This window comes from Pan troglodytes, chromosome 9, assembly GCF_028858775.2.
Source record: "Pan troglodytes isolate AG18354 chromosome 9, NHGRI_mPanTro3-v2.0_pri, whole genome shotgun sequence".
NCBI classification, from domain to species: Eukaryota; Metazoa; Chordata; class Mammalia; order Primates; family Hominidae; genus Pan; species Pan troglodytes.
The window spans coordinates 75,106,785-75,134,232 of NC_072407.2; the positions used below are offsets into that span (position 1 = coordinate 75,106,785).

The 27,448-nt window shown below is 37.4% G+C and overlaps 1 protein-coding gene across 29 annotated transcripts in view; it reads right to left on the reverse strand.

The window, feature by feature from the left end:
• The window catches only part of FCHSD2 (FCH and double SH3 domains 2), a 302,934-nt gene that overhangs the window by 233,393 nt on the left and 42,093 nt on the right, over positions 1-27,448 (reverse strand). For 20 of the 29 annotated variants that reach the window (XM_016921547.3, XM_016921553.3, XM_054661497.2 and 17 more), the window contains one exon: positions 11,849-11,894. The exons of 2 other annotated variants lie outside the window; for them this stretch is intronic. In XM_016921547.3, the coding sequence (XP_016777036.1) occupies positions 11,849-11,894 (46 nt within the window). Of the gene's footprint in view, positions 1-11,848; positions 11,895-14,258; positions 14,531-27,448 lie in introns of all 29 variants that reach the window. 7 more of the 29 variants (XM_063783178.1, XM_063783166.1, XM_063783173.1 and 4 more) reach the window with 1 other exon arrangement.

Here is a 27,448-nt window from a genome sequence, read left to right on the forward strand (position 1 = left end):
CTACTGTATCCCTCAAAGGTTATAGGGAAAACATAAATGAGTTAATCTATGTAAAGTGCTTAGAACAGTGCCTGACACATGATCTTAATATATGTTCTTTAACCCAAAATACAGAGAAAGAGTCCACAGCATAAACTGATATAGAGAGGTTAAGACAGCGGTGCCTATAAAAAATCTTATTTTTTGATCAGTGGTCAGGGCAGGGGACTCAAACTCAACCAGTGGGACCAGGTAAACAACAAATGAGTGAAGACATACGCAGACCACTATGTCCTGTATAAAAGGAGCCAAAATAAAAACGGGCATGTTCACACACAAAAGGTTCAAAATCAAAGATCTAGTTTGAATTCTCCCCTCTCTCCACTCTGTTTTATCCTGGCCTAACCACTAAATTAATTAACAGAAACAGAAGGTTTGGGGAGGAAAATAATGGGGATCAGCATCAACAATGATTTCCTCTCAACACCTTTACGAGATGTGCTACCGAATAGCCATGAAAAAGTGAAACTTACTAGCAAATCTATGTCCCCAAGAGTACTAACATTTAATTATAGCCACCATTTCTTTAATGAAGTTTAAAAACTTAATTAAATTTTTAATGAGGTTTTTTAAAACTTCCTTTAATGAAGTTTTTAAAAACTTAAAAATCAAACTGTACCAACTATTTCGAGAGAGGAATCCATCTGCTCTTCCTTCTATATGAATTTCTAAACACTGTTATAAGATAAGGAAAAATGAAATAAAAATAAACAGTAAGATTTTAAAAAGTAATTTACAAAACAGGACACAGAAAATAATACTCAATTTTGCCCTGGTGGACGTCCTATTGTGATAGTTATCCTGTCTCCTTATTTGTTCTATAGGACAAGACTGGCAGAAAGAAAAGCTCCAAATATATTCACCATTAATCTCTAATAGCATTAGACAGAAAAGTAACCACACACCGCTAAATTAAGCTACATTTTTAAGTTTCTATGCAGATGAAATTCACCAAAAAAGAACCCCCACCACATGCACATAACACTAACTTCTTGTATAGTATGCCCAAGTCTTCATAATTTTATTTCTTAAAAGAGTAAAAATAGCAAAAAATTTTAGGTGCAACAGTATAAATACCACAGGGTATTTGCCAACATGTCTGTGTTTACTCTGTGTTTGTCTTTAAGCAAGGAGCCGCCCTTAAAGTCCACAATGTTTTCCTGCTCCTTCTCTCCAGCCACAGTAACCTTCTGTATCCTTCCTTCACTAGCAGCATTCTGCCAAAGACTACAGGAAGTACTTTAATACACAGCACTTGCCTGTAGCAATTTCAGTTTGAGTAATGCAAATGATTTTACCAACACCTCAGTGGTTAGCTAATTGCAGTCAGAAGCTAGACTTGATTGTTCCCTAATATTTAATGTTGCTCAGTTATTCTTACATGACTTCTGTTTTCACAGATACATTTGTCATTTGTAGAAACAGATATGCAATACATCTGTTACTTCTGGAGAATTACAAAGTGAACTTCACAAACCATACTTAAAAATAAAACATTAATACTCTTGTAGGAAACTGAAACTACCAAGCAACTTGAAAAAGTTCACTGCTTGAATTCCTCCAATTATATAAGCAAGGTTTTGCAATATTATTTTCTTTCTTTCTTCTAACATCGCCCTAAAGAGGTAATACAAGTTTACTTTGCATGTGCTTGAGGTAAAATTTTCCAAATTGCTGTCATACGATCAATCCCACTTGAATTAATTTCCTTCACAATATTTTTCTTTTAGGATGGCTCACCTGTATGCTCTGTAAACCTCACAAATGCTCAATGTTTTTAGTCAATCAATCCTTTGCACAGAGGATAACAATATACATTCCTCGTAATAATTCTATAAAATTATTCTTTTTCTATAAAAGTCATTCTTTTCCAGTTGGCCATAATGCCATATAAGTGGCTTTGAAGAGAAAGAAGTTAATATATTTAACTGGAAGACCACATAAAACCAAATAATAAAAACTGTATATGTGCAAGGATTTTTTTTCTTTTTTGAGCATTGCTGTAACCACAGTACCTAGAAGACTTGTTATCAGTTCCCCCTAAATTGACTTAAAGATTCAAACCAAGTCCAATCAAAATATCAGGCAGCATATGGGAGAAATTAACAAACTGATTCTAAAATGTATAAGAAAATATAAAGGGCAATAATAGTATAAGATCTTAAACGAACAGATATCAAGATTTATTGTTATAAAGACAAAGTACTTAAAACAGTGCGATACCGGGAAAAAAAAATTTCAAAGATAGGTCAGTTGACTAGAATAAAAAGTCCAGAAACAGACTTACATACACAGTTAACTAATGTGCCACAAAATATCACTTCAATACAGTGCTGGAGTGCAGTCAGGGGGAATAAACTTTTCAATCCATATAGAAAAATAAACTTTTCTATATGGATTTTCAGTTGAGGGCACAAAATATGCTTGCAAGACTACATAATATCATAGAATAAAACTCTGTATGTGCAAGGACTTATGTGTGCAAGTATAAAATATGTGCAAGCATATGTGCAAGCATAAAATATGCTTCAACTGAATATCCACATAGAAAATGAAATCCTCACCCCAATACAATATCACATACGAAAATTTACTTCAGAAAGACCATAGAACTAAATGTGAAATATTTAACAATAAAAATTCCAGAACACTGCATAACACACCTCAAGGTGGACTTTAGGATAGCAATATACCCTTAAGTAGGACATAAAGAGAGCACTGAATATAAAAGAAAAAAATATATATTTCCTTAAAATTAAAAACTTGTTTTCATCAAAAGAAACCATTAACAGATAAAAAGCTACCAAACAAAACATTTCCACATGAGATTACAGAGATATCTGTAATACATACATCTGACAAAGGAGTCAAATTTGGAACGTATAAAGAGATAGTAAAACTGGCCAGGCACAGTGGCTCATGCCTGCAATCCCAGCACTTTGGGAGGCTGAGGTAGGAGGATCACTTGAGCTCAGGAGTTCGAGGCTGTAGTGAACTAGGATCACGCCACTGCACTCCAGCCTAGGCGACAGAGTGAGACCCTGTCCCAAGGATGGACAGACAGACGGTGGGGAGGGAGTGAGGCAGGGAAAGAAAGACCATAAATCAATAAGAGAAAAGCCAACAAGAGACTTTAACAGGCACTTAATAACACAAAATATTTAGATGCCCAATCAAGATATGAAAAGTTCCATCATCAGGAAAGTGCAAATCAAACCCACAATTCTTTACCATCATATATTCACCAGAAAGGCTAAAATGAAAACCACAGACAAAACCAAGTATAGGTGAGGATTTAAAGCAATAACAACTCTCATTCACTGTTCACAGGATTGTAAATTGCAATAATCACCTGAGAAAACCATTTCATGATATTTCCTAAAGCTGAACAACACATAACCTATGACACAACAATTCCATTCCTTAGGTAAATACCCAATAGAACACATTCATATAGTCACCAAAAGATACATATAAGAATGTTCACAGTGGCACCATTCATAATGATTGATTATAGCCACTACGATTGTTATTATCAGAAACAACAGACAATGACAGGTATTAGCTAGGACATTACTAGAACTAGAACCTTCATGCATTGCAAAACGAGAATGCAAACACAATGCAAAGTAGAAATGCAAAATGATACAGTCAATTTGGAAAACAGTTTGATCATTTGTTAAAAAGTTAAACATGGTGGGAGGCCAAGGAGGACGGATCACTCGAGGTCAGGAGTTCGAGACCAGCCTGACCAACATAGCAAAACCCATCTCTACTAAAAATACAAAAATTAGCTGGGAGTGGTGGTGCGTGCCTGTAATCCCAGCTACTCAGGAGACTGACGCATGAGAATTTCTTGAACCCAGGGGGCAGAGTTTGCAGTGAGCCAAGATCACACCACTGACAAGACTCAAAAGAAAAAAAAAATCAACAAAGAAAAAATCGTTAAACACGGGGGCCAGGCATGGTGGCTCACGCCTGTAATCCCATCACAATGGGAGGCCAACGCAGTCGGATCGCTTGAGTCCAGGAGTTCGAGACCAGCCTGGGCAACATGGCAAAACCTCATCTCTACTAAAAACACAAAAATTAGCCAGGCATGGTGGTGCACACCTGTAGTCCCAGCTACTTGGGAGTCTGACATAGGAGAATCACCTGAGCCCCGGGAGGTCGAGGCTGCAGTGAGCCATGATCATACCACTTTATTCCAGCCTGGGCAACAGAGTGAGAACCCATCTCAAAAACAAACAAAAAAATGTTAAACATAAAATCACCAAATGATGTGAAAATTCTACTCTTAGTACATACCCAAGAAATATGAAAACATGTCTAAATAAAGACTAGAATATGAAATATGAAAACATGTCTAAATAAAGACTAATATGGTTATTAGGCAGCATTATACCTAATAACCAAATTTGAAACATGGGAAAATGGGAAGCAATCTAATGTTCACCAGTTGGTGAATGGATAAACAAAATGTTATATATCTGTGCCAAGAAACACTACTCACCAATAAAAAGGAATAAATTAATGATGCATAGTAAAACATGTAAGAACCTCAAAAATATCTGCTAAGCGAAAGAAGACAGACAAGAAAGGAGACATACCATATGATTACATTTGTATGATATGTCCAGAAGAGGTAATTTTAGAGAGACATAAAGCTGATGGTTACTTTGGGCTCAGGATAAAAGTAGAGACTGACTTCAAACAGCCACAGGAGATGAACTGGAATAATGGCAATGTTCTAAAACTGAATTGTGCTGATTATGGCATAACTTTGTATGTTTGCTAAAAATCATTTAATTATATACTTAAGATTGATGAATCATTAATGGTATGTAAATTAAAAGTATACATAAAAGTATTTTTTAAAGTAACCAGCAAGGGATAGCAGGTGGGAAGCTATAAATGAACAAATTTTGTAATGTATTGATACTAGTAGAAGCTGGGTGATAGCTAATAAGAGTTTGTTATGCTAGGCCCGGCGCAGTGCCTCACGCCTGTAATCCCAACACTTTGGGAGGCCAAGATGGGTGGATCACGAGGTCAGGAGATCGAGACCAACCTGGCTAACATGGTGAAACCCCGTCTCTACTAAAAATACAAAAAATTAGCCAGGCATGGTGGCGGGCACCTGTAGTCCCAGCTACTCAGGAGGCTGAGGCAGGAGAATGGCATGAACCCGGGAGGCGGAGCTTACAGTGAGACAAGATTATGCCATTGCACTCCAGCCTGGGTGACGGAGCGAGACTCTGTCTCAAAAAAAAAAAAAGTTTGTTAAACGCTCATTCGTTCTACTTTCACATATGTTTGAAAACTTTAATAATAATGTTTCTTTAAAAATTAAGAAACCAAACAACCCAATTTAAAAAAAAATCAATAAAATATTTGAACAAACAACTCACCACAGAATATATACAGATGGCAAATAAACACATGAAAATGATGCTTAGCATCATTAGATATTAGGTAAATACAAATTAAAACCACAATAAATACTACTACACATCTATCACAATATCAAAAATTAAGAAGACTATATCTAGTGTTGAGGAAGACGTGTAGCACCTAGAACTCACATACACAGCTGGTGGGAACAAACTCCTTGGAATACAGTTTGGCAGTTATTTAAGAAGTTAAAAATGATTCAGCCATTCCATTCCACTTACCCAAGAGGAATGAAACCACTTATCCATACACAAATGTTTATAGCAACTTTATTTATAATACTCAAAAAACAGAAATAACTCACATGTCCATCAACAGGAAAATGGATAAACTGTGGTATATCCATACAATGGAATACTACACAGCAATAAAAAGAAATGAAATACTGATGCACACAACAACATAAACTACAAAATAGTTAATGCTAAATGAAGAAGCCAGCTGGGAGAGAGGGATTATAAGGATACACAGGAAAACTTTGGGGGCTTACAGATGTGTTCATTATCTTGCTTGTGATGCTAGTTTCACAGGTACATACTCATGCCAAAATTTATCAAATTATAAATTGTGTGGCTTATTGTGTATCAATTACATAACAATAAAGCTATTTTTTTAAGTCAGTATAGTAGATTCCTTGAGTAAGAGTGAGGGCAGTAATGGCAGGGAACAAGAGGAATTTCTGGGATGCTGTTAATGTGTTTCTTTACCTGGGTGCTAGTTATATGGATGTGTTTGCCTTGAAAATTCCTGAAGCTACATAATTATGACTTGTACTCTTCTCTGTATGTATATGTCAATTTTTCTAAAGCTTATTAAAAAGAAAATGAGATACTACTATATACTCACCAAAATGTCAGTCTTTTTAATTTTAGAGAATACTAAACTTTAGCAAAGATATGAAGCACCTGGAACTCTCATACATTGCTGGTGAGAATGTCAACTGGTACAGTCACTTTGGAAAACTGGCTGTATCTACTAAAGTAGAACATACCACATGCCCGATGCCCTAGCAGTTCTACCCCCAGACATATACCAAAGAAAGATATGTTCATATGTCCACTTAAAGACACGTATAAAACCTTTGTTTAGAAGCCCTAGTCAAAAGTCATACAAAACAAGAATAGGAATTTTCTCTATCAGTATAAATTGTGATATATTCATTCAGTGGACACAATAAAGAATGAACTACTACTACATGCAACAACATGCATGAAGCTTAAAAGCTGAATACTGAATGAAAGAAATCAGACACAGAAGGGTACATATTCTATGATGCCATTTAAGTTCAAAAATTAGAAATCCAAAAATAACAACTATTCTGATAAAAAAAAAAAAAGTACTGGTTGCCATTGAAAGGTATGAATATTAACTGCTTCTGGGGCCCTGATAATGTTCTTGGGGGATAGGGGATTGTTCTTTTTTAGAGACAAGGTCTCACTCTGTCACCAAGTCTGAAGCACAGGGGTGCGATCACAGCTCACTGCAGCCTTGAAATCCTGGACTCATGTGATCCTCCTGCTTCAGTCTCCAAGTAGTTAGGACTAGAGGCATGCGTCACCTCGCCTGGCTAATTTTTTATTATTTTTTATAGAGATGGGGCCTCATTATGTTGTCAGGCTGGTCTGAAACTCCTGATCTAAAGTGATCAATATGATCTGGCCTCACCAAGTGTTGGGATTACGGGCGTGCGCTACCGCACCTGGCCTGTTGGTAATGTTCTATACCTTAATCTGGATAATAGTTACATGAGTGTGTTCACAAAAATTTATCAAACAGTGTACTAAGGACTTGTCCATCTTACTATAAATAGGCTATATTTCAACTTTTTAAAATGTATTCCCCAAAATTTCAAGTCTACACTAAGCCAAAAGAGTTAAGAGAAATAATTTTTTTTTTTTTTTTGAGACAGTCTTGCTCTGTTGCCCAGGCTGGAGTATGGTGGCGTGATCTCGGCTCACTGAAACCTCTGCCTTCTGGTTTCAAGTGATTCTCCTGCCTCAGCCTCCTGAGTAGCTGGGATTACAGGTACCCGCCACGACGCCTGGCTAATTTTTTTTGTATTTTTAGTAGAGGCGGGGTTTCACCATGTTGGTCAGGCTGGTCTCGAACTCCTGACGTCGTGATCCGCCTGCTTCAGCCTCCCAAAGTGCTGGGATTACAGGCGTGAGCCACTTTGCCTGGCCTAGAAGTAAATAATTTAAATAATGCAACTGTCCTCTCTGACCACATCCTGTCCCCATACAGGAAATGCAAATAAGCCTGAAATAATCAATGCATACTGGCAAAATCTATAGAAAGAATATGCTAATTATTTCAGAGGTTTCTCTACTATTGACAAGAAGTAAAAACAATGTTTACACAATCAAAAAGAGAGGATAGAAATATCTTTGTCTATATACTCAGAAAATAAGTTGAAAATTAATTGGGAGAACATTAAAGAGTAAGAAGAACTCAGAAGGATCATCTAAAGGGCAAATGTGATAAGTAACAGAAACAGGCAGTAAACTGGCTCTCTATAAATGGGCTCGATTTTCCCAAGCAGAGACACACTGGAGTATTTTAATTTCTGCATATGATTACTTTATAAAAATTTTAAAAATGCATTATTAGATACGTTACATAGTTTACATACATTATTATATAGGATTGTATAAACAAAACTAGTTATAATCTATTTGAGAGACATTTAAAGAAATTTTTCAGCCAGGCGCGGTAGCTCATGCCTCTAATCCCCAGTGCTTTGAGAGGCTGAGACAGGAGAATTACTTGAACCCAGGAGTTCAAGACCAGCCTGGGCAACATAGTAAGACCCTGTCCCTACAAAATAAAAATACTAGATGGGTATGGTGGCATGCACCTGTAGTCCCAGCCACTCAGTAGGCTGAGGCAGAAGGATCACATGATCCCAGGGGTTCAAGATTACACTAAGCTATGATTGTGCCACTGCAATCCAGTCTGGGTGATAGAGCAAGACCCTGTCTCAAAAAAAAAAAAAAAAAAAAAAAAGAAAAGAAATTTTTCAAGGGTAAATTTGACTTTAACTTTGACCACTCTGTAAAATGTAATTCCACTGTACCTGCATACATTCATATTTACACACAGATACATAGCATAAATATCTATGTGCATATATGTATTTAACAAAAATAGACCAAGTTTAAATATATCATTTAGAGTTACAAAAGTAACAAAGGTACTAAAGTAGTGCCACAATTATATTGAAAAGAGTAGGCTGGAGAGGAACGGCTTAGTAAGTTTCTCATTTATTATAGGTAATCAAGTGATAATGTCTAGAATTGACAAAGAGTGAGTTATAAGCATATTATTTAAAGATATAGAGGCTGGGCATGGTGGCTCACACCTGTAATCTCAGCACCTTCGGAGGCTGAGGTGGGCGGATGATCTGAGGTCAGCAGTTCAAAACCAGCCTGGACAACATTGTGAAACCCCATCTCTACTAAAAAGACAAAAATTAGCCGGGTGTGATGGCAGGCACCTGTAATCCCAGCTACTCAGGAGGCTGAGGCAGGAGAATCACTTGAACCCAGGAGGCGGAAGTTGCAGTGAGCCAAGACTGCACTACTGCACTCTAGTTTTTCCTGGGTGACAGAGCAAGACTCTGTCTCAAAAAAACAACAAAAATAAAATAAAATAAAATAAAGAAATAGAAATAATCACCAGGAGAACCAAAGTAGACATCCACTTTTAATCTTTGTGGAAAAAGACTGGGATTGGAGCAGAGGACTCACTTTTCATAAAATTTAATGTACTATTTTACATTTTAAATAATAAACATGTCCTATTTACTTGATTAAAACTTTAAATCGACCAGGCACTGTGGCTCATGCCTGAAATCCCAACACTTTGGGAGGCCGAGGCAGGTGGATCACAAGGTCAAGAGATCGAGATCATCTTGCCCACTATGGTGAAACCCCAACTCTACTAAAAATACAAAAATTAGGAGGGCATGGTGGCACGCACCTGTAGTCCCAGCTATTCGGGAGGATGAGGTAGGAGAATTGCTTGAACTTGGGAGGTGGAGGGTGCAGTGAGCCAAGATGGCGCCACTGGACTCCAGCCTGGGTGACAGAGTGAGACTCCATCTCAATTAAATAAATAAATAAATCTTGTTACAGAAGACTATATCATATAAAAATTTTGATTTTGTATTAAAAATTTTTAAAGCATATCATAGACTTTTTTTCTTTCTATTTTTTTTTTAGACAGGGTTTCACTCCCATCGCCCAGGCTGGAGTCCAATGGCACTATCTGAGCTCACTGCAATCTCCGGCTCCAGGGATCAAGCAACTCTCCTGCCTCAGCCTCCCTACTAGCTGGGATTACAAGCATGTGCCACTGCACTTGGCTAAAATAGCGTATCATAGACTTTCATCTCAATTTTATAAATATATATGTAGTGTACATGTATGAAAGTGTATTTGTAAAGGGCATCATAACTGTTGCTATTTCACAGGTTTGAAAGGACAAACCAGATAACATATATAAAATACTCAGAGCATGGTACAAAGTAAGGATTCAATAAATGTCAGCTATCATTACTAGTATTTATTATACAGGCATAGAAAAAGCATTCAAGATCGGGCGCGGTGACTCACGCCTGTAATCCCAGCACTTTGGGAGGCCGAGGTGGGCGGATTACCTAAGGTCAGGAGTTCGAGACCAGCCTGGCCAACATGGCAAAATCCCGTCTCTACTAAAAATACAAAAATCGGCTGGGCGCGGTGGCTCACGCCTGTAATCCCAGCACTTTGGGAGGCCGAGGTAGGCGGATCACGTGGTCAAGAGATTGAGACCATCCTGGCCAACATGGTGAAACCCAGTCTCTACTACAAATACAAAAAATTAGCTGGGCGTGATGGCGTGTGCCTGTCATCCCAGCTACTCAGGAGGCTGAGGCAGGAGAATCGCTTGAATCTGGGAGGTGGAAGTTGCAGTGAGCCGAGATCGCACCACTGCACTCTAGCCTGGATCACAGAGTGAGACTCGTCCCCAAAAAAAAAAAAAAAAAAAAAGAAAAGAAAAAGCATTCAACAGAAATATTAAAACTGATGCTATTCATTATGTAAAGCACCTGATACACAATAAGCACTCAACAACTACTGATTGAACCAATCAATTAATTAGTTCTGTCTAGCTTTCAAGGAATAGGTGATTTTCTTCTAAGATTATCAAATCAAAAATAAAGGCAAACAGCTACAAAATTAACTATAATGAAATTAGAATTTCATTAAAAAATCTGACAAAGCCTAAAACAGTCATGCCCCAATCTCTCATTATTTATAATGAGAATAACAACAGTAGCAGCAATAGTGGTTACCATGTAGAAAATTTACTGTATGTTAATTTTTCCTTCTAACAATCTCCCATATTTTAAAATTTTTGCTACAAAGACAACTTTTACAATTTGCAGAAGGAAATAACAATTTTAGAATACTCCCCCACATATAAAGTAATTGCTTAAAGGGTCAAAATTTTCAAACTGTATCAAATTATCTTTGTACATGAAAGAATAGTTATTAATTCTTATACAACCATAAAATGATACATCAACATAATTTTTTCTTGTCACATTTTGTAATCTGGACTCCACTAAAGGTCTAAGTAAAATTAAAGAAGGAAATGCTTCAATTTCCCTAGGAAAAGCTCCATGTCATCCACTAAAAGCATTATTACTCTTTATCAACACAGTCATAATGAGAACTAAATGCGTGATGAAAAATTAACCTTTCCTAAACTGCAGAGAATGGGGCATATAAAGAAGAATAAATCAACAAACTTGTAAAAAGTATTATTATTCATACTTGTAAATACTTTACAAATATAGTAAATAATGTCTCCTCCAGGTTTACAACCTTCTTTATAATGATTCAAAGGCAGCAAAGTGGGGGATCAAAATGAGACAGAAGTAACAAGAAAAGGGCTGGGCACAGTGGCTCATGCCTGTAATCCCAACACTTTGGGAGGCCAAGGCGGGCGGATCATGAGGTCAAGAGATCGAGACCATCCCGGCCAACATGGTGAAACCCTGTCTCTACTAAAAATACAAAAATTAGCTGGGTGTGGTGGCACACGCCTGTAGTCCCAGCTACTCAGGAGGCTGACACAGGAGAATCGCTTGAACCTGGGAGGCAGAGGTTGCAGTGAGCCAAGATTGCGCCACTGTACTCCAGCCTTGCAACAAAGCGAGACTCCATCTCAGGAAAAAAAAAACAAGAAAGAAATAACAAGAAAAGGAAGGCATAGGGATACTATGGCTTCTCTCCAAAAACCATCTCTGTCCTTAAGCCACGGAAAAGAAGTATACCTAGAATGGGACCTCCAATTTCAAGCTTACCTGTGCATACTCTCTTTCAATAGCAGCCTTCTTCTGACTGAATGTCCTAAAAATACAAAGAAAAATTAATTACCAGAAGGATAACTTAATAATTTAATGTAAATCTATCAACACACCTTCAAATACTGCCGGGTTAAGATATGTGAGGGAAAGGACAATATTTTATTCATCTTTATGTGCTTAGGAATACTGCTAACAGCATGGTCTCTACAGTCAGAGGATCTACATTCAAACCCCAGCTGTACCACTTACTAGCTGTATGACCTTGGCCAAGTCATTTGACTTCTCTGTTCCTCAGTTTCCTCCTTGCTAAAATGGGGATAATAACAGTACTCACCTCATAGGGATACTATAAAATTTAGTTACTTGAAATACATAAAGCACTCAAAATAGTGCCTATCACACAGTAAAACCTATATAAATGTTGGCTACTGTTATAAGAATAGCTACTATATATTAGGCACTAAAGATGTTTACTGGACTTAACCAATGTAAGAGGGAACTAATGAAAACAATGTGAAAATCAAATTTTGATTGGCTTCTGAATATGAAAAATGCTCAAAATGTTTCCTTCACTCCAGTTTTTTATAAGCATTACAAAACAATGTACAAGGTCACTACAAATTGTGGTATGATGAGAGCACACTTTCCGTACATGTATTATATTTCAAAGATTCTAAGGTATACCCTTTTCTTTTCTTTTTTCTTTTTTTAGAGATAGGGTCTTGTTCTGTTGCCTAGGCTTGAGTGTGGCGGTGAGGTCCTAGCCCACTGCAGCCTTTAATTCCTGGGCTCAAGAGATCTTCCCACCTCAGCCTCCTAAGTAGCTGGGACTACAGGTGCACACCACCACATCTGGTTAATTTTAAAATACTTCTTGTAGAGATGGAGTCTTGATATGTTTCCCAGACTGGTCTCGAACTCCTGGCCTGAAAGCAATCCTCCTGCCTTGGCCTCCCAAAGCACTGGGATTACTGGCATGAGCCAACGTGCTTAGCCAGTACATCCTTTACCTGTATTAACATTTATGATACTGGAATGCATCTTTTAATGATGATTGGCAGTATTTTCCTCCATCTTAATGGTATATAAAATAACAGTGTACCTTACAAACATAGGCATTGTAGAGTCAACAAAATGTGGTACTACTGACAATTTACCTTGAATATCCTGAATTTAAAGACTTTACCGTTATGTGCCAGGAATCGGTGCTCTTAAAATCACTGCACCAGTGCAAAGACATAAGAGTAAGGAGGAGGAAAAAAAAAAAAAAAAGGAAAGCACTGAAATAAAGAAAAAGTCAAGAAACCAAAATTCTCATCTTAAAAATCATTTAAATTCACCAAATGACTTGATTTCTTATATAAAAATATAACTGTTTAAGATCTTACTATATTTGTTTTGAGTAAATAATTTCTTAATTTCAAAATAACAAACGGAAGAAGTTTCACCTTAAACCTAAAGATTCATGCTTATTCAAGAGTGCTTCAAATGGCCAATACAATAAAACGAAGACTGTAAGATTTTTTTAAAATGTTTATTTAAAAAAAGTCTCCAGTGCATTCAAGGTTAAGCAATGAGAGAGGATTCTGGGAGATGGCAGCTTAGTAAACACCAGGAATCTGACTCCCAGGCTAGGTAACAATTGCACTGGCAGAATGAATCATGTAACCATTTTGGAACTAGGAGTCAACTGAAAGAGAGGGGATGACCACTGTTGTTGCATTTCCCTCAACATTGATGCAAGTTCCTCTCCTGACTGAAATGACTTTCGGAGGATTTAAAGAACTGATGCCTGTTCCTTCTCCCTTAATTTTTCTCTTTTTCCCCTTTTGAGAGCCAGATCTTGAAGAGTAAGACATTCTAACGCAACCACATTTAAGGGAGAAATTGAAAAGTCACCACACAAACCCACGGGAAGGTGCAGGTTCACAAAAGACTTCAGAAGACCTGATTTTAACACTTCAGGCACAGCTCAGTACAGACTACCTACAACATTTAAAAACTTTTTAACTATTAAAAAAAAAAAATCCCTGGGCAGGCAGGGGAATCTGATTAGCAGAGTTACCACAAATCTGGTATTCTGGTTCAAGTTGATGTTTAAAAAAAAATGAGAGCAGAGTTACCACATTATTACATTCAAATCTCCAGTTTTCAACAAAAATCACAAGGCAGGCTAAGAAGGAGAGAAGTATGGCCCATTCAAAGGGGAAAACAAGCCAATACAAATTGTCCCTGAAAAAGAATTGATGGCAGATCTACTAAACAAAGATACTAAAACAATGGTTTTAAAGATGTTCAAAGAATTAAAGGGCAAAATGGTAAAACTAAAGAAAACTATGTGCGGGCAAAATGTAAATATGAAAAGAAAGCAGTGCTACGGGGGAAATTTATAGCTTCAAATACTTACATTATTTTACAAGATGAGGCTGGGCTCAGTGGCTCACGCCTGTAATCCCAGCACTTTTGAGAGATAGAGGTAGGTGGATCACTTGAGGCCAGGAGTTTAAGACAGGCCTGGCCAACATGGCAAAACTCCGTCTCTACTAAAAATACAAAAATTAGCTGGGCGTGGTGGTGCGTGCCTGTGGTCCCAGCTACTCGGGAGGCTGAGGCAGGAGAATTGCTTGAACCCGGAGGTGGGGGTAGCAGTGAACCAAGATAGGACCACTGCACTCCAGCCTGGGAAAGAGAGTGAGACTCCATCTCAAAACAAACAAACAAACAAAAAACAAAAGATCAATCTCAAATCAACAGCCTAACTTTACAACTTAAGGAACTAGAAAAAGAACAAATTAAACCCAAAGTTAGCAGAAAGAAGGAAATATTAATAATAAAGATTAGAAAAGAGATAAACAAAGACAGTAGAAAAATAATACAGAAAATCAATGAAACCAAAAGTTGGTTCTTCAGAAAGATCAACAAAATTGACAAACTTTACCTAGGACTTAGGTGGACTTAGGAAAAAAGGGAAAACACTAATTACCAAAATCAGAAATGAAAGTGGTGAACACTACTACTGTTCTATAGAAGTAAAAAGATTGTAAGAGTATTATAAGCAACTGTACACCAGCAAATTAGATAACTTAAATGAAAACAGGAAATTAATCCAAGTGTCCCAGAAATGAATAGATAAATACAATGTGGTATATACAATCAAATATTATTCAGCTTTAAAAAGGAAGACAAATCTGATATATGCTACAATATGGATGAACCTTAAGAATATTATGCAAGGTGAAATAAGTCAATCAAAAACACACAAATATTGTATGATTCCAATTATATGAGGTCCTACAGCTAACTGTAAAACAGCCTCAGGCAGTTCCTTCAGGAGGTATACCAGAAAAAGGCATTGTATCATAGGAGATGACAGCTCCATGCATGTTACTGCCCCTGAAGACCTCCTATGGGACAAGAGGTGAAGGCAGAAGACAATAATACTGATGATTCTGACAGTGTGTAGGCCTAGGTTAATGTATGTGTGTCTTTGTTTTTGACAAAAAAATTTTAAAAGTACAAAAAAATAAAAATTTGTAAAAATAGTCAAAAGCTTATAAAGATATAAAGAAAATATTTTTATACAGTTGTACAATATGTGTTTTAAGCTAAATGCTATTTCAAAAGTCAAAAAAGTTTTTTTTTTAATCTACAAGTTTATAAAGTAAAAAAGTTACAGTGAGCTAAGGTTAATTTATTTATTACTGAAGAAAGAAAAGTTTTTGGGCCAGGTGTGGTGGCTCACCCTGTAATCCCAGCACTTTGGGAGGCCAAGGCAGGTGGATCGCTTGAGGTCAGGAGTTTGAGACCAGTCTGCCAACATGGTGAAACCCCATCTCTACTAAACATACAAAAATTAGCCAGGCATGGTGGCGCGTGCCTGTAGTCCCAGCTACTCGGAAGGCTGAGGCAGGAGAATTGCTTGAACCCGGGAGGCAGAGGTTGCAGTGGGCCGAGATCACACCACTGCACTCCAGCCTGGGCAACAGAGCGAGGCTTTGTCTCAAAAAAAAAAAAAAGTTTTTAAAATAAATTTAGTGCAGCCTAAGTGTATAGTGTAATAAATAAATAGCCTACAGCAGTATACATTAGTTTCCTAGGCCTTTACATTCACATGGCACTCACTGACTCACCCAGAGCAACTTCCAGTCTCCTAAGCTCCATTCATGGCAAGTGCCCTACACAGTAATACCATTTTTCATCTTTTTCCGTCTGTCTCCCAGGCTGGAGTGCAGTGATGCAATCATAGCTTACTCTCAACTTTCAATTCCTGTGCTCAAGTGATCCTCTCACCTCAGCCTCTTAAGTAGCTAGGACTACAGGCACATGCCACCACATGTGGCTAGTTATTGTTGTTGTTCCATTCCTTGCTATGTTCCCTAGGCTGGTCCTGAACTCCTGGCCTCAAGCAATCCTTCTGCCTTGCCCTCCCAAAGTGCTAGGATTACAGACATGAGCCACACTGCCCAGCCCATTTTTTAATCTTTCATACCATATTTTTGTTGTATCTTTCCTATATTTAGATATGTTTTGATATATAAATACCATCATGTTACAACTGCCTACAGTATTCAGTACAGTAACATGTTGTACAGGTTTGTAGCCTAGGAGCAATAGGCTATATCATATAGCTTAGGTGTGTAGTAGGCTATGGTTTGTGTAAGTGTACTCCATGATGTTCACACAATGACGAAATTGCCTAACAATGCACTTCTTAGAATGTATCCCCATCATTAAGCAATGCATGATTGTATACATACGTGTGTGTGTGTGTGTTTGTGTGTGTGTACTAAAATAGTAATGAAAGTTTTCTCTGGGTCATGGTATTATAGGCTTCCTTTACCTTCTTCTTTTGCTTTCCATAATTTCTGGTGTTTTAGTAAACATATAATGTTTGAAAAAAAAGTCCTTTTTAAAAAAAAATGCACATTCATAAACATGTACACACACTTTTTTTACATTCATGTTGTTTTTCTAAAATTGGACTAAGAAATTATTATGACCAGCACTACCAAATGTTATCTCCCTACCCACTACAAATACCCAAGCAAAAGAGTCTAATTAAAATGAACTAGTTCACACTTTCACCATTTAAAAACCTCTAAAAAGCCTATCTATATATTTTGTAGAAGGTTGGATTTTTTTATATTTCACAAAAGATAAAAGGAAATATTTAAATTATGTATTTTTTACCCTTTTAAGTTTATACATAACTCATTTTAAAATAAGGACATTCACGTGAAGTCCACAAGAAAAAGCAATAGCTTTTGTACCCTTGATGTGCATATCAACTAATTTAAATATTCTCAGTGGCATTTTTAGTTGTTAGTAAAAAGTTACTTGTCTACCAACTAATTTCCTGTTTTAAAGCAAAAGACAAATCTGGGATAACAACTACTCAAAATTCACATAATAAATATTTGGAAATCTATTCATTATAATGTATCATATATATATCAAGAGAGCACAGCAGAAGAAACCTGATAATCTCCATGTAAGATGAAAAGGCATTTGCTAAAATTCTGAATCAATGTCTCATAAAACTTTTAAAAGATATTAATGGATACTATAATAAAACAGACAATAACAAGTATTGGTAAGTATGTGAAGAAATCAGAATTCTCATAGCGTTAGTGGAAAAGTAAATGGTGCAGGTTCTGTGGAAAACAATCTGGGAATTCCCAAACTGGTTAAACACATCATTAGCATATGATCCAACAATTCTATTCCTAGGTGTATATCCATGAAAACTTAAAACACATGTCCACACAAAAACTGGTAAATGAATGTTCACAGCAGCATTATTCATAATATCCAAACAGTACAAACAACCCACATGTCCATCAACTGATGAATGTATAAACAAGATGTGGTATATTTATATAATGGAATGTTATTCAGCCATAAGAAAGAATGAAGTACTGATACATGCTACAATATGGATGAACCTCAATAACATTACGCTAAGTGAAAGAAAACGGATGCAAAAGGCCATATATTTTAGAATTTCATTTATACAAAGTGTCTAGAATAAGCAAGTCCAGAGAGACAAAAAGTAAATTAGTGGTTGCCAAGGCCTGGGAGATTGAGAAAAACTTTGCCATTAATCCAAAAGTACAGTATTTTTATTTAACTAGATAAGCATTTTCATACAGAAAAATGAACATGTAAAAATAGCCATAAAAATTCTGAGAAAGAGTAATATTTTTTTTAAAAGCCTACCCTTACCAGATGTTAAAAATTAATTTTAAAGTGACAGTAATTAAAATAGCTTGGTAATGGAACATAAGTAGACAGAGATAATAAAACAAAAGTTAGTAATCAGGAATATACCTAAATATATCTACAAATTTAGTAACTGAAAATTCTCAGGGAAAAAAGATGAATTATCAGTAAATTGTGTTGGGATAACTTGATAGGAAGATCTAATGTTAAGTAAACAAAAAATGTACAGAATAATGTAAACTATCTTTTCATATAAAAATGTTTACACATATATATTTATGGTAATTACAATACTTCTTAATTACAGCATTTCCTCACGTCAAAAACTGTCCTGTGCAAAAATGCCTACTCTGGTTCCCTTAGAAATCACTGTGACAGAACTCTCTAAAATATTACATGAGACTAGCCTAACAAGGGCTCCACATGAAGAAACTGGCAGTATTAGTAGAAGAAAGACCTTTTACTACATTCCTGTTTGTACTATTTGAATGTAAACTATGTGCATATATATAATGCATGTTTTTATTGAGATGAAATTCACATAATATACAATCAACTGTTTTAAAGTAAACAATTCAGTGACATTTAGTGCATTCACAAATGTTGTACAACCACCACCACCTCTCCCTAATTTCAAACTTTGTCATCACCCCAGAACACTCCAGACCCATTAAGTAATCACGCTTCATTCCCCTTTCTTCTCCTCCCCTGTCAACTACTAATCTAAATTTTGTCTCTACAAATTTGCCTATTCTGGATATTTCATATGAAAAAAATTATATGTGACCTTTTGTGTCTGACTTCTTTCACTTAGCATACATTTGTAAGGTTTATCCAAGTTGTAGTATGTATCAATACTTCATTTGTTTTTATGGCTGAATAATGTTCCATTCTATGAGTATACCACAGTTTGTTTATTCATTCATTTATTGATAGACATTTGGGTTTCCACATCCTGAGTATTATGGATAATGCTGCTATCCACATTCATGTATAAATCTGTATGTAAAGACACGTTTTAGACCAGGCATGGTGGCTCACGCCTGTAATCTCAGCACTTTGGGAGGCCAAGGCGGGCAGATCACTTGAGGTCAGGAGTTTGAGACCAGCCTGGCCAACATGGTGAAACCCCATCTCTACTAAAAATACAAACAACAAAAAAAATTAGCCAGGTGTGGTGGTGGGTGCCTGTAATCCCAGCTACATGGGAGGCTGAGGCAGGAGAATCACTTGAACCCGGGAGGCGGAGGTTGCAGTGAGCCGAGATCATGCCACTGCACTCCAGCCTGGGCCACAGAGTGAGACTCCATCTCAAAAAAAAGAAAAAAGAAAAGAAAGCAAATATCACTTCCAGACAGAATTACAGAATGTCAAACCACATTCACATGTTATGCCCCAGCTAAGTTTCTTAAAAGGACCAGTAGGCTCATGCTTTCATGTTCTAGCAAATGTGGTCTTTTCCACTTGGAATTTCCTCCCGTTATTTGGCCTAACTCTTCCTCATTCTTTAAAACCTAGCTGATGCTGGGCGTGGTGGCTCATGCCTGTAATCCCAGTACTTTGGGAGGCCAAGGCAGGTGGATGACTTGAGGTCAGAAGTTCGTGACTAGCCTGGCCAACATGGTGAAACCCCATCTCTACTAAAAATACAAAAAATTAGCTGGTAGCGTGCACCTGTAATCCCAGCTACTCAGGAGGCTGAGGCAGGAGAATTGTTTGTACTGGGGAGACAGAGGTTGCAGTGAGCTGAAATTGTGCCACTGCACTCCAGCCTGGGCGACAGAATGAGACTCACTCTCAAAAAAAAACAAAACCTAGCTGAAAGTATGATCTCATTTGAGAAGCCTTCCTGAATTCCTCTTGTGATTCAGATATACCTCCTCTGAGATCCTCCAGCATCTTCTTTTTTAGAGGTAGGGTCTTGCTCCATCACTAAGGCTGGAGTACATTGGTGCGATCATAGCTCACAGCAGTCTCTAACTCATGAGATGAAGTTATCCTCCCTCCTTAGCCTCCCAAGTAGCTGGGACTATAGGTGTACACCACCACACCCGGCTAATTTTTTAAGTTGTTTTTTTTTTTTTTTTTGTAGAGATGGGGTCTTGCTATGTTGCTGAGGCTGATCTCAAACTCCTGGCTTCCAGTGATTCTTCCACCTCAGCCTCCCAAAGTGCTGGGATTACAGGCACAAGCCACCATACCTGGCCCGGCATCTTCTAACATAGCATCTGCTTTAAGTATTGTGACTGTCTATGAATTGACTATGGAGCTCCTTGAGAGCATTTAAGTATACTCTGTATCTTAGTATTTATATGTTTGGCACAGTGACTGAACATTGTAAAAAGTTCAAAAAATGTTTGCTGAATGAATGACTGAAACAATAGACAAAAACTACATAATCAGTTTTCAGACTCTTCATAAATTTGATTAATAGCTCAGTAGGTTAGCTCCTGAGACACGCAGAACCAAGATCACAATCTACATCCACATGGACCAATCAAGTTTCTTGACTTTGGTCACATTATATCAGTTAAAATAAGCATTTTGTGTATATCAAATCAAGGAGGGCATCAGAGTATACAGTAAAGGATTAACCCTACCCAAAGACAGGTCTTACCTTTGTCTTTGGCTTCTGGGAGGTAATCTCTAAGCCCTTGGAATATCTTGCCTGACACAAGTGTTTTTGTCTACCTGGGGACCTTGTGCCACACCAAATAGTCTATGCTAACAATGTGATTTCATCGGGGGTGGGTGGGATGATGAGCCTTGGGTCACTCAGTATCATCTCAACCTCTGGAGAGGCTGGAGGCTAAGGCCAGCCGCATGAGTAGTAATCATGTCTAAGTGACTGAACCGCAATAAAAACTGCATACCAAGACTCAGGTAGGCTTTCCTAATTGGCAAGACTCTGTGCATACTGTCATACATCATTGCAGAAGAAGTGAACACTGTACAGTTCCACAGAGGACAATGGGAAGCTCTGACTGGAACTCTCTTAGACCCTGCCCTGTACACCTCTTCCCTTGGCTGATTTTAAACTCTACTCTTTTGCTATAATAAATCATAACCTTACTGAGTAAACTTTCAGTGAGCTCTGAGAGTCCTGGCAAATTATTGAATCTAAGGTGGTCTTGGGACCCACAAAATTGCAAGTCGTGTCAGAAGTAAAGGTGGTCTTGGAGACCTCCAACCTTGAAGTTGGTGTCAAAGTGAAGGAGGTATTAGGGATTCTCGACCTTACAGCTGGTGTCAGAATTGAGAGCTGTCTTAGAAGAGCTGTAATGCACCCATTTAAATTCATCACCAAGATAAGCAAAATCCCTAAGAATGTTCAAATTACCAATGGTGGTAGTGAGGATGGGGTATTGATGATTTGTTTTTTTTTTTTTTGAGACCGAGTTTCGCTCTTGTTGCCCAGGCTGGAGTGCAATGACGCGGTCTTGGCTCACCACAACCTCCACCTCCCGGGTTCAAGCGATTCTCCTGCCTCAGCCTCCCAAGTAGCTGGGATTACAGGCATGCACCACCACACCCAGCTAATTTTTTTTGTATTTTTAGTAGAGACAGGGTTCTTCCATGTTGGTCAGGCTGATCTCGAACTCCCGACCTCAGGTGATCTGCCCACCTCGGCCTCCCAAAGTGTTGGGATTACAGGCGTGAGCCACCACATCCAGCTGATGAATGTTAAGAATAAAGATAGGACTGGGTGTGGTGGCTCATGCCTGTAATCCCAACACTTTGGAAGGCCGAGTCAGGCGGACAACTTGAGGTCAGGAGTTCAAGCCCAGCCTGGCCAACATGGCGAAACCCCGTCTCTACTAAAAATACAAAACTTAGCCAGGTGTGGTGGCGCACATCTGTAATCCCAGCTACCCGGGAGGCTGAGGCAAGAGAATCACTTGAACCCAGGAGGCAGAGGTTACAATGAGCCAAGACCACGCCAATGCACTCCAGCCTGGGCTACAGAGCAAGACTCTTGTCTCCCTGCACCAAAAAAAAAGAATAAAGATAAACAAATCTACCAGAATGGTAAAAATTAGACTGAACTATAGCAATGAGGATAAAGGGCAATGGAACTCTAACATGCCATTGGTGGGAATGTAAAATGGTACAACCACTTGGGGAAAAGTCTGGTCTTACATAATTAAACTTAAATTTATTTTGATATAACAATTCCAATACTAGTTATATACCAAGAGAAATGAAAACGTGTCCACAAAAACACTTTTACAAAAATATTTATACCATCTTTAGTCATAAATAGCCAAAAACAGTCCAGTTGTCCATCAATGGGATCATGGATAAACAGTAACATATTTATTCTTAAATGGAGTAAAGCTCAGTAACAAAAACAAATGAACAAGATGACCACTTCATTTTTGCTACGATACTTGACCCCTGTTATTTTATAAATGACACTGCTTAAATATACCTCATATTAGTATATAAAAATATTTATAGCATGGGCAGCAAACTTGTGTAAGGGAACTAGTGCTTTTATTATCAGCAAATTGATAATTGTTTCATAAAGAAATAATTTTGTTCTGGAATACAGTGGCTGTTTGTAAAGGTATTATTACAGTAAATACTGCAATAGCACTAAAATGATGACCTGAGAATACAAACAAAAAAATTTTTTAATGAGGCAAGCGGAACGAACAACTGAAGCTATGTTGTAAGTCTGGCAGAAAGCAAATTATTTGGCTCCTAATAAAAAATATTAATTCTCTAACATCCATTGAATATCTTCTGGATTTCAGGAATTCTACTAAATATGCAATGAGAATATAAAGATGAATGAAACACAGACCCTGCTCTCAAGGGATTCATTTGAATACAGTATAAACAGATGATGCCAAGGCCCACAAATGCTATAGTCATAGAATGAAAATTAGAAGTGTTCTTATTTCTTATTAATTAGGTGACCTTGAGCGAGTTAACTTTCCTGACTGTGCTTCAGTTTCCTATCAATAAAATAAGAATAAAAAGAAAACCTACCTCATAGGTATTATGAGGATTAATTAAGTACATATTTATAAAGGACTTGGGATAAACTTGGCACACAGCGAATGTATTAAAGTATTTGCTAAATAAGTGACAATATCACATTCCACAGCTTATAAATATGAAATCTAATTCAGTTTTAACATTTTCAGTAAATGAATGTGCAAAACACTAACAAAAAATACATCTTAACTACTTCTCATCTTAAATAACAAAGTCAGACTCTCCCCTCTCCTCCAGTCAGAAATCACCCAAAAGAAACAAAGAGAGTAAGAAACATAACTGGAAATATGATCTCCAATAAAACTAGGAAACATATGTATGGACATATAAGGGAATGATATGCCATAAGGAGAGACAACTTGGAATAAGAGGAGAAAGGTAAGGCACAAGGCTCCAAAACTCAAAGCGGGAGTACCTTTGTACAAGCATACTTCCTGAGGTATTAAACTTAAATTCTGCATTTGCAACAACAAAAGCAGGGAACATGGGCTGGCAGAGGAAGCTTTCCTGTTCACAGTTTGAAGAAGTAGAGGAGACAGAACTAAATAAGGAATCACACAAACAAGCCACGCTGGCAGAAACTGAGTTGCTGGTGTGGCAAAAAGATAGTGAGAGAGCCTACACTATGAACAGCCCTGCAGCAGCAATCTTCACTGACTGGCTGAGGATTAAAAAAAAAAAAAATTATGCACAAAACCTGCTCACAAACAAAATTGCTGTAAATTTGAAAGACACAACCCTGAGCTACCAACATCTAATATCCTAAAGTGCTATAGAAAAAAACAAAAAACAAAACAAAACAAAAAAACCTTCTCATTCAAAAATAAACCACCATAAAGGAAGTAGGAACGAGGTATCTAAACAGATGTAAAATTTTTAAGAGAAGAAACAGAACAGGAAAAACATGGTAGCAGCAGGACACCCATGAGCAAAATGCTGTCATGAAAGAGATAATATGTAACCAAATATTTAAAATGAATTTTTAAACTTCTTGTATTTAAAAAAGAAAGCTGGCAGGGAACAGTGGCTCACGTCTGTAATTCCAGCACTTAGAGAGGCCAAGGCAGGTGGATCACTTGAGGTCAGGAGTTCGAGACCAGCCTGGCCAACATGTTGAAACCCTGCATCTACAAAAAAAAAAAAAAAAAAAAAATTAGCCAGATGTGGTGGCGGGCGCCTGTAATTCCAGCTACCAGTAAGGCTGAGGCAGGAGAATCACCTGAACACAGGAGGCAGAGGTTGCAGTGAGCCGAGATTGCGCTGCTGCACTCCAGCCTGGGTGACAGAGCAAAGGAAAGGAAAGGAAAGGAAAGGAAAGGAAAGGAAAGGACAGGACAGGATGAAAGAAAGCAAATACCACTTCCAGATAGAATTATAGAATGTCAAACCACAAGAGAATAGCAATGGTAAAAAGGTGCATCCTTGTGTTCTTCCTAAACTTATAGGGAAAGTGTTCAGTCTTTCACCACTGAGTACGATGTTACTGTGAGCTTGTCATATGTGCCCTTTAACATGTTAAGGACGTTTCCATGTTTCCCCAGCCTAGACCGTGTCACTACACTCTGGCTTGGGGGACAGCATGAGACCTTGTCTCAAAACAAAAAAAAAAAAAAAAAGGAAATTTCCTCCCATTCCTAGTTTTCTGAGTCTTTTTATCATGAAAGAGTGTTAAATTATGTCAAATGCTTTTTCTGCCTCTACTGAGATAATCATGTGGTTCTGTCCTTCCTCTTACTAATGTGATGTATTTCATTGATGGATTTTTTTTGTTTTGTTTTGTTTTTGAGACAGGGTCTCACTCTGGTCATCCAAGCTGGAGTATAGTGGCACAATCTCAGCTCACTGCAGCCTCGACCTCCCAGGCTCAAGCAATCCTCCCACCTCAGCCTCCCAAATAGCTAGAACTACAGGTATGCACCACCAGGCCTGGCTGATTTTTGTATTTTTTCATAGAGATGGGGTTTCACCATGCTGCCCAGGCTGGTCTTAAACTTCTGAGCTCAAGCCATCCACCTGCCTCAACCTCCCAAGTGGCTCCCTGGGATTGCAGGCGTGTAATCCCACTTGGTCGTGGTGGATAATCCTTTTAATGATTTGTTGTTGGATTCAGTTTCCTAGGTTTGTTTGGTTGGTTTATTTTATTTTATTTTATTTTATTTTGCATCTCTCTTCACAAGAAATAGTAGTCTGTAGTTTTCTTCTGGTATCTGTTTGATTTTTGTATAAGGGTAAAGACGGCCTCAGAATATGTTAGAAACATTCCCTTTTCTTCTGTTTTTTTGGAATAGTTTTAGTAGGATTGGTGTTAATTCATCATTAACTATTTGGTAGAATTCACTAGTGGAACCGTCTAGTCCTATTATTTCTTGTGAGGTGTTCTTTTTTTTTTTTTTTCTAATTACTGATTCAATCCCTTCACTTGTTATTGAGAATTTCTATTTTTTTCTGTAATCAGTTTTAGTAATTTGTGTGTTTCTAAGATTTATCTATTTCACCTGAATTATCTAATTTTTGAAGAATTATTATTCATGTTATCATAATCCTTTTAGTTTCTGTAAGGTAGTAGTATCCCCACTGTATTTTCTGTTTGTACATATTTACTCTCTCTATCTGTCTATCTATTTTAGAGACAGAGTCTTGCTATGTTATCCCAGTTGGGCTCAAACTCCTGGGCTCAAGCAATCCTCCTGCCTCGGCCTCCAACTGGCTAGGACTAGACTTGCATAGCCCATGGTGCCCAGCTCTTCTTCTAATCTAAGGTTTGCCAATAAGTTATCTTTTCAAAGTACTAACTTTAGTTTCATTGATTCTCTTCATCATTTTTCTATTCTATATAATTTTTCTCTGATCTAACCTTTATTATTTTTCCTTTTGGGTTTAGCATGCTCTTTTCCTAATTCTTAGGGTATAAAGCTAGGTTGTTAACTTGAAATCTTTCTTCTTTTTTAACACAGGCATTTACAACTGTTAAGTTTTCCCTGAATACTAGTTTCACAGCATAAGTTTTGGTATTGTATATTTTTGTTCTCATTTGTCTCAAAGTATTTTCTAATCTCCCTAGTGACTTCTTTGATCTACTCGTTGTTTAAGAATATGTTTAATTTCTACATATTTGCATATTTTCTGTCCCTTTCTATTAATTGATTTCTAGCTTCATTCCTCTATGGGTAAAGAAAATACTTTATATGATTTTGATCTTTTAAAATTAACTGATAATTGCTTATAATCTAACATATGATCTATCCTGGAAAATGTTTTATGTGTACTTGAGAAAAATATACACTCTACTTCATTGGGTGGAGTGTTCTATATACACCTGTTGGGTCTAGTTTGTTTACAGTATGGTTAGTTGGAATAGAATTGATAGTCCAGAAAAAAAAAACAAACACCTATGATCAGCTGATTTTCAACAAGGGTGCCAAGAGCACTAAATTGAGAAAGAATAGTCTCTTCAACAAATGGTGCCAAGACAAGATTTCTACATACAAAAAATGAAAGTGGATCCCTATCTCATTTCAAATATAAAATTTAAAATGGCTCAAAGACCTAAATGTAACAGCTAAAACTATAAAACTCTTAAAGGAAAACACAGGGGCAATTCTTCATGACCTTGGATTTTGCAATGCATTCCTAGATGGGAAACCAAAAGCACAAACAACGAAGAAAAAACAGGTAAAATGGACTTCATCAAAATTTAAATCCAGGTGCCAGTGGCTCATCCCTATAATCTCAACACTTTGGGAGACTGAAGCAGGAGGATCACCTGAGCTCAGGAGTTCAAAGCCAGCCTGGCCCACATAGTAAGACACCATCTCTACAAAATAAAAAAATTAATTAGCCGGAGGTAGTGGTACATGCCTATTGTCCCAGCTACTCAGGAGGCTGAGGTAGAAGAATCACCGAGCCCAGGCGTTCCAGGTTGCAGTAAGCTATGACTGTGCCACTGCACTCCAGCCTCGGCAATGGAGCAAGACCCTGCTTCCAAAAATAAACACACAATGAGGTACTACTTCCTACCCACTAGGATGGCTGTAAAACAACACAAAACAAAACAAAAACAGAAAATAATAAGCATTGGCCAGGATGTGAAGAAATTAGAACCCTCATGCATTGCTGGTGAGAACATAAAATTATGTACCTGCTACAGAAAACAGCTTGGCAGTTCCTCAAAAAGTTAAACACTGAATTACTACATGACACAATTCCACCCCAAGGTATATACTCGAGAGAAAACAAATGCTAAACAAAAATTTGCACACAAATGTTCATAACAGCATTACTCATAACAGTCAAGAAGTGGGAAAAAAACAAAACCAAATGTCCATCAACTGATGAATGGATAAATAAAATGTGGTATATACATACAAC